We start from the raw sequence: 14,214 nt of genomic DNA on the forward strand, positions 1-14,214 counted from the left end.
ATCTCCTAGTGTCTCCGCTATATTATTACACCTCAGTCATGATGTCATCTCCTAGCATCTCCTCTGTATTATTACGCCTCAGTCAGATGTCATCTCCTAGCGTCTCCTCTATATTATTACACCTCAGTCATGATGTCATCGCCTAGCGTCTCCTCTGTATTATTACGCCTCAGTCATGATGTCATCTCCTAGCGTCTCCTCTATATTATTACACCTCAGTCATGATGTCATCTCCTAGCGTCTCCTCTGTATTATTACGCCTCAGTCATGATGTCATCTCCTAGCGTCTCCTCTATATTATTACACCTCAGTCATGATGTCATCTCCTAGCGTCTCCTCTGTATTATTACGCCTCAGTCATGATGTCATCTCCTAGCGTCTCCTCTATATTATTACGCCTCAGTCATGATGTCATCTCCTAGCGTCTCCTCTATATTATTACACCTCAGTCATGATGTCATCTCCTAGCATCTCCTCTGTATTATTACGCCTCAGTCATGATGTCATCTCCTAGCGTCTCCTCTATATTATTACACCTCAGTCATGATGTCATCTCCTAGCGTCTCCTCTGTATTATTACGCCTCAGTCATGATGTCATCTCCTAGCGTCTCCTCTATATTATTACACCTCAGTCATGATGTCATCTCCTAGCGTCTCCTCTATATTATTACACCTCAGTCATGATGTCATCTCCTAGCGTCTCCTCTATATTATTACACCTCAGTCATGATGTCATCTCCTAGTGATGTCATCTTCTAGTGTCTCCTCTATATTATTACACCTCAGTCATGATGTCATCTCCTAGCGTCTCCTCTATTATTACGCCTCAGTCATGATGTCATCTCCTAGTGATGTCATCTCCTAGCGTCTCCTCTATATTATTACGCCTCAGTCATGATGTCATCACCTAGTGATGTCATCTCCTAGCGTCTCCTCTATATTATTACGCTTTGGTTATGGTGTCACCTGTTTGTGTCTCCTCCAGGAACTGGTGTGCGTACATCATGACCCGGACCGTCACCTGTATAGTAGAAGATGGCGTTGAGACATACGTGAAGCCGGAGTACCAGCCGTGTGTGTGGGGGCAGCTACAATGTCCGCGCACTGTCATGTGAGTATCATACTCTAGATTGTGAGCTCTGAGGGTCAGAAATCTGCATTTTTATTGGGAATGTAAGAAAAGCTCCCAGTCCTTTCTGTTGTATTTATATTTGATGTTGTTATTATAGGTGGTATCCCATAGCTGAACTGTTCTTACTGGTGGGCTCTGTGTGACACTGGGATGGTCCAGGTGTATAGTTGGGTTGGTGGTGTCATTGGGAAAGCCTAGGTCTATAGTTGGGTTGGTGGTGTCATTGGGACAGGCTAAGTCTATAGTTGGGTTGGTGGTGTCATTGGGAAAGCCTAGGTCTATAGTTGGGTTGGTGGTGTCATCGGGACAGACTAGGTCTATAGTTGGGTTGGTGGTGTCATTGGGAAAGCCTAGGTCTATAGTTGGGTTGGTGGTGTCATTGGGACAGGCTAGGTCTATAGTTGGGTTGGTGGTGTCATTGGGACAGGCTAGGTCTATAGTTGGGTTGGTGGTGTCCTTGGGACAGACTAGGTCTATAGTTGGGTTGGTGGTGTCATTGGGAAAGCCTAGGTCTATAGTTGGATTGGTGGTGTCATTGGGAAAGCCTAGGTCTATAGTTGGGTTGGTGGTGTCATTGGGACAGGCTAGGTCTATAGTTGGGTTGGTGGTGTCATTGGGACAGGCTAGGTCTATAGTTGGGTTGGTGGTGTAATTGGGACAGGCTAGATCTATAGTTGGGTTGGTGGTGTCATTGGGACAGGCTAGGTCTATAGTTGGGTTGATGGTGTCATTGGGAAAGCCTAGGTCTATAGTTGGGTTGGTGGTGTCCTTGGGACAGACTAGGTCTATAGTTGGGTTGGTGGTGTCATTGGGAAAGCCTAGGTCTATAGTTGGGTTGGTGGTGTCATTGGGACAGGCTAGGTCTATAGTTGGGTTGGTGGTGTCATTGGGACAGGCTAGGTCTATAGTTGGGTTGGTGGTGTCATTGGGACAGGCTAGATCTATAGTTGGGTTGGTGGTGTCCTTGGGACAGACTAGGTCTATAGTTGGGTTGGTGGTGTCATTGGGAAAGCCTAGGTCTATAGTTGGGTTGGTGGTGTCATTGGGACAGGCTAGGTCTATAGTTGGGTTGGTGGTGTCATTGGGACAGGCTAGGTCTATAGTTGGGTTGGTGGTGTAATTGGGACAGGCTAGATCTATAGTTGGGTTGGTGGTGTCATTGGGAAAGCCTAGGTCTATAGTTGGGTTGGTGGTGTCATTGGGACAGGCTAAGTCTATGGTTGGGTTGGTGGTGTCATTGGGAAAGCCTAGGTCTAAAGTTGGGTTGGTGGTGTCAATGGGACAGGCTAGGTCTATAGTTGGGTTGGTGGTGTTATTGGAACAGGCTAGGTCTATAGTTGGGTTGGTGGTGTCATTGGGAAAGGCTAGGTCTATAGTTGGGTTGGTGGTGTCAATGGGACAGGCTAGGTCTATAGTTGGGTTGGTGGTGTTATTGGGACAGGCTAGGTCTATAGTTGGGTTGGTGGTGTCATTGGGACAGGCTAGGTCTATAGTTGGGTTGGTGGTGTCAATGGGACAGGCTAGGTCTATTGTTGGGTATGTGGTGTCATTGGGACAGGCTAGGTCTATAGTTGGGTTGGTGGTGTCTTTGGGATGGGCCCTCTATATGGTGGGGTCTGTATGACTGTGATGTCCTGGTTTATAGTTGGGTTGGTGGTGTCATTGGGACAGGCTAGGTCTATAGTTGGGTTGGTGGTGTCTTTGGGATGGGCCCTCTATATGGTGGGGTCTGTATGACACTGGGGTAGGTCTGGCTTACTGTTGGGTTGGTGGTGTTATTGGGATGGACCCTTTATTTGATGGGGCCTGTATGAGTCTGGGATAGGACTGATTTACTGTTGGGTTGGTGATGCCATTGGGACAGGCCCTTTATATGGTGGACACCCCACAGATCACACACTCTAGAAGGGATCACCCTAAGGACATCCCATCCTATTATGGACCCCCCACAGATCACACATTGTAGATGGGATCACCCTAAGGACATCCCATCCTACTATGGACCCCCCACAGATCACACATTGTAGATGGGATAACCCTAAGAACATCTCGTCTCACTATGGACCCCCACAGATCACACACTGTAGATGGGATCACCCTAAGAACATCTCATCCCACTATGGACCCCCACAGATCACACACTGTAGATGGGATCACCCTAAGAACATCTCATCCCACTATGGACACCCCACAGATCACACACTGTAGATAGGATCACCCTGAGAACATCTTTTCTCACTATGGACACCCCACAGATCACACAGTGTAGATGGGATCACCCTAAGAACATCTCTACCCACTATGGACCCCCCACAGATCACACACTGTAGATGGGATCACGCTAACAACATCTCGTCCTACTATGGACCCCCCACAGATCACACACTGTAGATGGGATCACCCTAAGAACATCCCATCCCACTATGGACACCCCACAGATCACACACTGTAGATGGGATCACCCTAAGAACATCCCATCCCACTATGGACACCCCACAGATCACACACTGTAGATGGGATCACCCTAAGAACATCCCGTCCCACTATGGACACCCCACAGATCACACATTGTAGATGGGATCACCCTAAGAACATCCCATCCCACTATGGACCCCCACAGATAAAACACTGTAGATGGGATCACCCTAAGAACATCCCATCCCACTATGGACAACCCACAGATCACACACTGTAGATGGGATCACCCTAAGAACATCTCATCCCACTATGGACCCCCCACAGATCACACACTGTAGATGGGATCACCCTAACAACATCCCATCCCACTATGGACCCCCCACAGATCACACACTGTAGATGGGATCACCCTAACAACATCCCATCCCACTATGGACCCCCCACAGATCACACACTGTAGATGGGATCACCCTAAGAACATCTCTACCCACTATGGACCCCCCACAGATCACACACTGTAGATGGGATCACCCTAAGAACATCCCATCCCACTATGGACACCCCACAGATCACACACTGTAGATGGGATCACCCTAAGAACATCCCGTCCCACTATGGACCCCCCACAGATCACACATTGTAGATGGGATCACCCTAAGAACATCTCGTCCCACTATGGACCCCCACAGATCACACACTGTAGATGGGATCACCCTAAGAACATCTCGTCCCACTATGGACACCCCACAGATCACACACTGTAGATGGGATCACCCTAAGAACATCTCGTCCCACTATGGACCCCCCACAGATCACACACTGTAGATGGGATCACCCTGAGAACATCTCGTCCCACTATGGACCCCCCACAGATCACACACTGTAGATGGGATGACCCTAAGAACATCCCATCCCACTATGGACACCCCACAGATCACACACTGTAGATGGGATCACCCTAAGAACATCCCATCCCACTATGGACACCCCACAGATCACACACTGTAGATGGGATCACCCTAAGAACATCCCGTCCCACTATGGACCCCCCACAGATCACACATTGTAGATGGGATCACCCTAAGAACATCTCGTCCCACTATGGACACCCCACAGATCACACATTGTAGATGGGATCACCCTAAGAACATCTCGTCCCACTATGGACCCCCCACAGATCACACACTGTAGATGGGATCACCCTGAGAACATCTTGTCCCACTATGGACCCCCCACAGATCACACACTTTAGAAGGGATCACCCTAAGGACATCCCATCCTACTATGGACCCCCCACAGATCACACATTGTAGATGGGATCACCCTAAGAACATCTTGTCCCACTATGGACCCCCACAGATCACACACTGTAGATGGGATCACCCTAAGAACATCTCGTCCCACTATGGACCCCCCACAGATCACACATTGTAGATGGGATCACCCTAAGAACATCTCGTCCCACTATGGACCCCCCACAGATCACACATTGTAGATGGGATCACCCTGAGAACATCTTTTCTCACTATGGACACCCCACAGATCACACACTGTAGATGGGATCACCCTAAGAACATCCCATCCCACTATGGACCCCCACAGATCACACATTGTAGATGGGATCACCCTAAGAACATCCCATCCCACTATGGACCCCCGCAGATAAAACACTGTAGATGGGATCACCCTAAGAACATCCCATCCCACTATGGACACCCCACAGATCACACATTGTAGATGGGATCACCCTAAGAACATCTCTACCCACTATGGACACCCCACAGATCACACATTGTAGATGGGATCACCCTAAGAACATCCCATCCCACTATGGACACCCCACAGATCACACACTGTAGATGGGATCACCCTAAGAACATCTCGTCCCACTATGGACACCCCACAGATCACACACTGTAGATGGGATCACCCTAAGAACATCCCATCCCACTATGGACCCCCACAGATCACACACTGTAGATGGGATCACCCTAAGAACATCCCATCCCACTATGGACCCCCCACAGATCACACACTGTAGATGGGATCACCCTAAGAACATCTCGTCCCACTATGGACCCCCACAGATCACACATTGTAGATGGGATCACCCTGAGAACATCCCATCCCACTATGGACCCCCCACAGATCACACACTGTAGATGGGATCACCCTAAGAACATCTTGTCCCACTATGGACCCCCACAGATCACACATTGTAGATGGGATCACCCTGAGAACATCCCATCCCACTATGGACCCCCCACAGATCACACATTGTAGATGGGATTACCCTAAGAACATCCCATCCCACTATGGACAACCCACAGATCACACATTGTAGATGGGATCACCCTGAGAACATCCCATCCCACTATGGACCCCCCACAGATCACACACTGTAGATGGGATCACCCTAAGAACATCTTGTCCCACTATGGACCCCCACAGATCACACATTGTAGATGGGATCACCCTGAGAACATCCCATCCCACTATGGACCCCCCACAGATCACACATTGTAGATGGGATTACCCTAAGAACATCCCATCCCACTATGGACACCCCACAGATCACACACTGTAGATGGGATCACCCTAAGAACATCCCGTCCCACTATGGACCCCCCACAGATCACACACTGTAGATGGGATCACCCTAAGAACATCCCGTCCCACTATGGACCCCCCACAGATCACACATTGTAGATGGGATCACCCTAAGAACATCTCGTCCCACTATGGACCCCCACAGATCACACACTGTAGATGGGATCACCCTAAGAACATCTCGTCCCACTATGGACCCCCACAGATCACACACTGTAGATGGGATCACCCTAAGAACATCTCGTCCCACTATGGACACCCCACAGATCACACATTGTAGATGGGATCACCCTAAGCACATCCCGTCCCACTATGGACACCCCACAGATCACACACTGTAGATGGGATCACCCTAAGAACATCTTGTCCCACTATGGACCCCCCACAGATCACACACTTTAGAAGGGATCACCCTAAGGACATCCCATCCTACTATGGACACCCCACAGATCACACATTGTAGATGGGATCACCCTAAGAACATCCCATCCCACTATGGACCCCCCACAGATCACACATTGTAGATGGGATCACCCTGAGAACATCTTTTCTCACTATGGACACCCCACAGATCACACACTGTAGATGGGATCACCCTAAGAACATCCCATCCCACTATGGACCCCCACAGATCACACATTGTAGATGGGATCACCCTAAGAACATCCCATCCCACTATGGAACCCCGCAGATAAAACACTGTAGATGGGATCACCCTAAGAACATCCCATCCCACTATGGACACCCCACAGATCACACATTGTAGATGGGATCACCCTAAGAACATCCCATCCCACTATGGACCCCCACAGATCACACATTGTAGATGGGATCACCCTAAGAACATCTTGTCCCACTATGGACCCCCACAGATAAAACACTGTAGATGGGATCACCCTGAGAACATCCCATCCCATTATGGACCCCCCACAGATCACACACTATAGATGGGATCACCCTAAGAACATCTTTTCTCACTATGGACCCCCCACAGATCACACATTGTAGATGGGATCACCATAAGAACATCTCGTCCCACTATGGACCCCCACAGATCATACATTTTAGATGGGATCACCCTAAGAACATCTCGTCCCACTATGGACCCCCACAGATCATACATTGTAGATGGGATCACCCTAAGAACATCCCATCCCACTATGAACCCCCCACAGATCACACACTGTAGATGAGATCACCCTAAGAACATCCCGTCCCACTATGGACACCCCACAGATCACACACTGTAGATGGGCTCACCTTAAGAACATCTCGTCCCACTATGAACCCCCCACAGATCACACACTGTAGATGGGATCACCATAAGAACATCTCGTCCCACTATGGACACCCCACAGATCACACACTGTAGATGGGATCACCCTAAGAACATCTTGTCCCACTATGGACACCCCACAGATCACACACGGTAGATGGGCTCACCCTAAGAACATACCATCCCACTATGGACCCCCACAGATCACACACTGTAGATGGGCTCACCCTAAGAACATCCCATCCCACTATGGACACCCCACAGATCACACATTGTAGATGGGATAACCCTAAGAACATCTCTACCCACTATGGACACCCCACAGATCACACATTGCAGATGGGATCACCCTAAGAACATCTTGTCCCACTATGGACCCCCCACAGATCACACATTGTAGATGGGATCACCCTAAGAACATCTTGTCCCACTATGGACCCCCCACAGATCACACACTGTAGATGGGATCACCCTAAGAACATCTCGTCCCACTATGGACACCCCACAGATCACACACTGTAGATGGGATCACCCTAAGAACATCTCGTCCCACTATGGACACCCCACAGATCACACATTGTAGATGGGATCACCCTAAGAACATCTTGTCCCACTATGGACCCCCCACAGATCACACACTGTAGATGGGATCACCCTAAGAACATCTCGTCCCACTATGGACCCCCCACAGATCACACACTGTAGATGGGATCACCCTAAGAACATCCCATCCCACTATGGACCCCCCACAGATCACATACTGTAGATGGGATCACCCTAACAACATCTTGTCCCACTATGGACCCCCCACAGATCACACATTGTAGATGGGATCACCCTAAGAACATCTTGTCCCACTATGGACCCCCCACAGATCACACATTGTAGATGGGATCACCCTAAGAACATCTCTACCCACTATGGACCCCCCACAGATCACACATTGTAGATGGGATCACCCTAAGAACATCTCGTCCCACTATGGACACCCCACAGATCACACATTGTAGATGGGATCACCCTAAGAACATCCCGTCCCACTATGGACCCCCCACAGATCACACATTGTAGATGGGATCACCCTAAGAACATCTCTACCCACTATGGACACCCCACAGATCACACATTGCAGATGGGATCACCCTAAGAACATCTTGTCCCACTATGGACCCCCCACAGATCACACATTGTAGATGGGATCACCCTAAGAACATCTTGTCCCACTATGGACCCCCCACAGATCACACACTGTAGATGGGATCACCCTAAGAACATCTCGTCCCACTATGGACCCCCCACAGATCACACATTGTAGATGGGATCATCCTAAGAACATCTCTACCCACTATGGACCCCCCACAGATCACACACTGTAGATGGGATCACCCTAAGAACATCCCATCCCACTATGGACCCCCACAGATCACACATTGTAGATGGGATCACCCTAAGAACATCTCGTCCCACTATGGACACCCCACAGATCACACATTGTAGATGGGATCACCCTAACAACATCCCATCCCACTATGGACCCCCCACAGATCACACACTGTAGATGGGATCACCCTAAGAACATCCCATCCCACTATGGACCCCCCACAGATCACATACTGTAGATGGGATCACCCTAACAACATCTTGTCCCACTATGGACCCCCCACAGATCACACATTGTAGATGGGATCACCCTAAGAACATCTTGTCCCACTATGGACCCCCCACAGATCACACATTGTAGATGGGATCACCCTAAGAACATCCGTCCCACTATGGACCCCCACAGATCACACACTGTAGATGGGATCACCCTAAGAACATCCCATCCCACTATGGACCCCCCACAGATCACACATTGTAGATGGGATCACCCTAAGAACATCTCGTCCCACTATGGACCCCCACAGATCACACACTGTAGATGGGATCACCCTAACAACATCTTGTCCCACTATGGACCCCCCACAGATCACACATTGTAGATGGGATCACCCTAAGAACATCTCGTCCCACTATGGACCCCCCACAGATCACACACTGTAGATGGGATCACCCTAACAACATCTTGTCCCACTATGGACCCCCCACAGATCACACATTGTAGATGGGATCACCCTAAGAACATCTCTACCCACTATGGACCCCCCACAGATCACACACTGTAGATGGGATCACCCTAAGAACATCTCGTCCCACTATGGACCCCCCACAGATCACACATTGTAGATGGGATCACCCTAAGAACATCCCGTCCCACTATGGACACCCCACAGATCACACATTGTAGATGGGATCACCCTAAGAACATCCCGTCCCACTATGGACACCCCACAGATCACACACTGTAGATGGGATCACCCTAAGAACATCCCATCCCACTATGGACCCCCCACAGATCACACACTGTAGATGGGATCACCCTAAGAACATCTCGTCCCACTATGGACCCCCACAGATCACACACTGTAGATGGGATCACCCTAAGAACATCTCGTCCCACTATGGACCCCCCACAGATCACACACTGTAGATGGGATCACCCTAAGAACATCCCTTCCCACTATGGACCCCCCACAGATCACACATTGTAGATGGGATCACCCTAAGAACATCTCGTCCCACTATGGACCCCCACAGATCACACACTGTAGATGGGAACACCCTAACAACATCTTGTCCCACTATGGACCCCCCACAGATCACACATTGTAGATGGGATCACCCTAAGAACATCCCATCCCACTATGGACCCCCCACAGATCACACACTGTAGATGGGATCACCCTAACAACATCTTGTCCCACTATGGACCCCCACCGATCACACATTGTAGATGGGATCACCCTAAGAACATCTCTACCCACTATGGACCCCCCACAGATCACACATTGTAGATGGGATCACCCTAAGAACATCTCGTCCCACTATGGACACCCCACAGATCACACATTGTAGATGGGATCACCCTAAGAACATCCCGTCCCACTATGGACCCCCCACAGATCACACATTGTAGATGGGATCACCCTAAGAACATCTCTACCCACTATGGACACCCCACAGATCACACATTGCAGATGGGATCACCCTAAGAACATCTTGTCCCACTATGGACCCCCCACAGATCACACATTGTAGATGGGATCACCCTAAGAACATCTTGTCCCACTATGGACCCCCCACAGATCACACACTGTAGATGGGATCACCCTAAGAACATCTCGTCCCACTATGGACACCCCACAGATCACACACTGTAGATGGGCTCATCCTAAGAACATCCCATCCCACTATGGACCCCCCACAGATCACACACTGTAGATGGGATCATCCTAAGAACATCTCTACCCACTATGGACCCCCCACAGATCACACATTGTAGATGGGATCACCCTAAGAACATCTCGTCCCACTATGGACACCCCACAGATCACACATTGTAGATGGGATCACCCTAAGAACATCTTGTCCCACTATGGACCCCCCACAGATCACACATTGTAGATGGGATCATCCTAAGAACATCTCTACCCACTATGGACCCCCCACAGATCACACATTGTAGATGGGATCAACCTAAGAACATCTTGTCCCACTATGGACCCCCCACAGATCACACATTGTAGATGGGATCACCCTAAGAACATCTCGTCCCACTATGGACACCCCACAGATCACACATTGTAGATGGGATCACCCTAAGAACATCTTGTCCCACTATGGACCCCCCACAGATCACACATTGTAGATGGGATCATCCTAAGAACATCTCTACCCACTATGGACCCCCCACAGATCACACATTGTAGATGGGATCAACCTAAGAACATCTTGTCCCACTATGGACCCCCCACAGATCACACATTGTAGATGGGATCACCCTAAGAACATCCGTCCCACTATGGACCCCCACAGATCACACACTGTAGATGGGATCACCCTAAGAACATCCCATCCCACTATGGACCCCCCACAGATCACACATTGTAGATGGGATCACCCTAAGAACATCTCGTCCCACTATGGACCCCCACAGATCACACACTGTAGATGGGATCACCCTAACAACATCTTGTCCCACTATGGACCCCCCACAGATCACACATTGTAGATGGGATCACCCTAAGAACATCCCATCCCACTATGGACCCCCCACAGATCACACACTGTAGATGGGATCACCCTAAGAACATCCCATCCCACTATGGACCCCCCACAGATCACACACTGTAGATGGGATCACCCTAACAACATCTTGTCCCACTATGGACCCCCCACAGATCACACATTGTAGATGGGATCACCCTAAGAACATCTCTACCCACTATGGACCCCCCACAGATCACACACTGTAGATGGGATCACCCTAAGAACATCTCATCCCACTATGGACACCCCACAGATCACACATTGTAGATGGGATCACCCTAAGAAAATCTCGTCCCACTATGGACCCCCCACAGATCACACATTGTAGATGGGATCACCCTAAGAACATCTCGTCCCACTATGGACACCCCACAGATCACACATTGTAGATGGGATCACCCTAAGAACATCCCGTCCCACTATGGACCCCCCACAGATCACACATTGTAGATGGGATCACCCTAAGAACATCCCGTCCCACTATGGACCCCCCACAGATCACACATTGTAGATGGGATCACCCTAAGAACATCCCATCCCACTATGGACACCCCACAGATCACACACTGTAGATGGGATCACCCTAAGAACATCTCGTCCCACTATGGACCCCCCACAGATCACACATTGTAGATGGGATCACCCTAAGAACATCCCATCCCACTATGGACCCCCACAGATCACACACTGTAGATGGGCTCACCCTAAGAACATCCCATCCCACTATGGACACCCCAGAGATCACACATTGTAGATGGGATAACCCTAAGAACATCTCTACCCACTATGGACCCCCCACAGATCACACATTGTAGATGGGATCACCCTAAGAACATCCCGTCCCACTATGGACCCCCCACAGATCACACACTGTAGATGGGATCACCCTAAGAACATCCCATCCCACTATGAACCCCCCACAGATCACACACTGTAGATGGGATCACCCTAGGAACATCCCGTCCCACTATGGACCCCCCACAGATAACACACTGTAGATGGGATCACCCTAAGAACATCCCGTCCCACTATGGACCCCCCACAGATCACACACTGTAGATGGGATCTTCATAAGAACATCCCATCCCACTATGGACCCCCACAGATCACACACTGTAGATGGGCTCACCCTAAGAACATCCCATCCCACTATGGACACCCCACAGATCACACATTGTAGATGGGATAACCCTAAGAACATCTCTACCCACTATGGACCCCCCACAGATCACACACTGTAGATGGGATCACCCTAAGAACATCTGGTCCCACTATGGACACCCCACAGATCACACATTGTAGATGGGATCACCCTAAGAACATCTTGTCCCACTATGGACCCCCCACAGATCACACATTGTAGATGGGATCATCCTAAGAACATCTCTACCCACTATGGACCCCCCACAGATCACACATTGTAGATGGGATCACCCTAAGAACATCTTGTCCCACTATGGACCCCCCACAGATCACACATTGTAGATGGGATCACCCTAAGAACATCCGTCCCACTATGGACCCCCACAGATCACACACTGTAGATGGGATCACCCTAAGAACATCCCATCCCACTATGGACCCCCCACAGATCACACATTGTAGATGGGATCACCCTAAGAACATCTCGTCCCACTATGGACCCCCACAGATCACACACTGTAGATGGGATCACCCTAACAACATCTTGTCCCACTATGGACCCCCCACAGATCACACATTGTAGATGGGATCACCCTAAGAACATCCCATCCCACTATGGACCCCCCACAGATCACACACTGTAGATGGGATCACCCTAAGAACATCTCGTCCCACTATGGACACCCCACAGATCACACATTGTACATGGGATCACCCTAAGAACATCTCGTCCCACTATGGACCCCCACAGATCACACACTGTAGATGGGATAACCCTAAGAACATCTCTACCCACTATGGACCCCCCACAGATCACACACTGTAGATGGGATCACCATAAGAACATCCCATCCCATTTATGGACCCCCCACAGATCACACACTGTAGATGGGATCACCCTAAGAACATCTTGTCCCACTATGGACCCCCCACAGATCACACACTGTAGATGGGATCACCCTAAGAACATCTCGTCCCACTATGGACCCCCCACAGATCACACATTGTAGATGGGATCACCCTAAGAACATCTCTACCCACTATGGACCCCCCACAGATCACACATTGTAGATGGGATCACCCTAAGAACATTCCGTCCCACTATGGACCCCCCACAGATCACACATTGTAGATGGGATCACCCTAAGAACATCTCGTCCCACTATGGACCCCCCACAGATCACACATTGTAGATGGGATCGCCCTAAGAACATCTCGTCCCACTATGGACCCCCACAGATCATACATTGTAGATGGGATCACCCTAAGAACATCCCGTCCCACTATGGACCCCCCACAGATCACACACTGTAGATGGGATCACCCTAAGAACATCCCATCCCACTATGAACCCCCCACAGATCACACACTGTAGATGAGATCACCCTAAGAACATCCCGTCCCACTATGGACACCCCACAGATCACACACTGTAGATGGGATCACCCTAAGAACATCTCGTCCCACTATGAACCCCCCACACAT

At 49.7% G+C, this 14,214-nt stretch overlaps 1 protein-coding gene across 1 annotated transcript in view; it reads left to right on the plus strand.

The window, feature by feature from the left end:
• Positions 1-14,214, plus strand: part of LOC149461816 (EMILIN-1-like) — an 88,890-nt gene that overhangs the window by 17,926 nt on the left and 56,750 nt on the right. The window contains exon 2 of the mRNA XM_089677621.1: positions 987-1,112. Within this exon, the coding sequence (XP_089533747.1) occupies positions 987-1,112 (126 nt within the window). The remainder of the gene's footprint in view (positions 1-986; positions 1,113-14,214) is intronic.

This window comes from Staurois parvus, unplaced genomic scaffold, assembly GCF_062004578.1.
Source record: "Staurois parvus isolate SC_StPar_1 unplaced genomic scaffold, SC_StPar_1.0 ptg000191l, whole genome shotgun sequence".
Lineage (NCBI taxonomy): Eukaryota > Metazoa > Chordata > Amphibia > Anura > Ranidae > Staurois > Staurois parvus.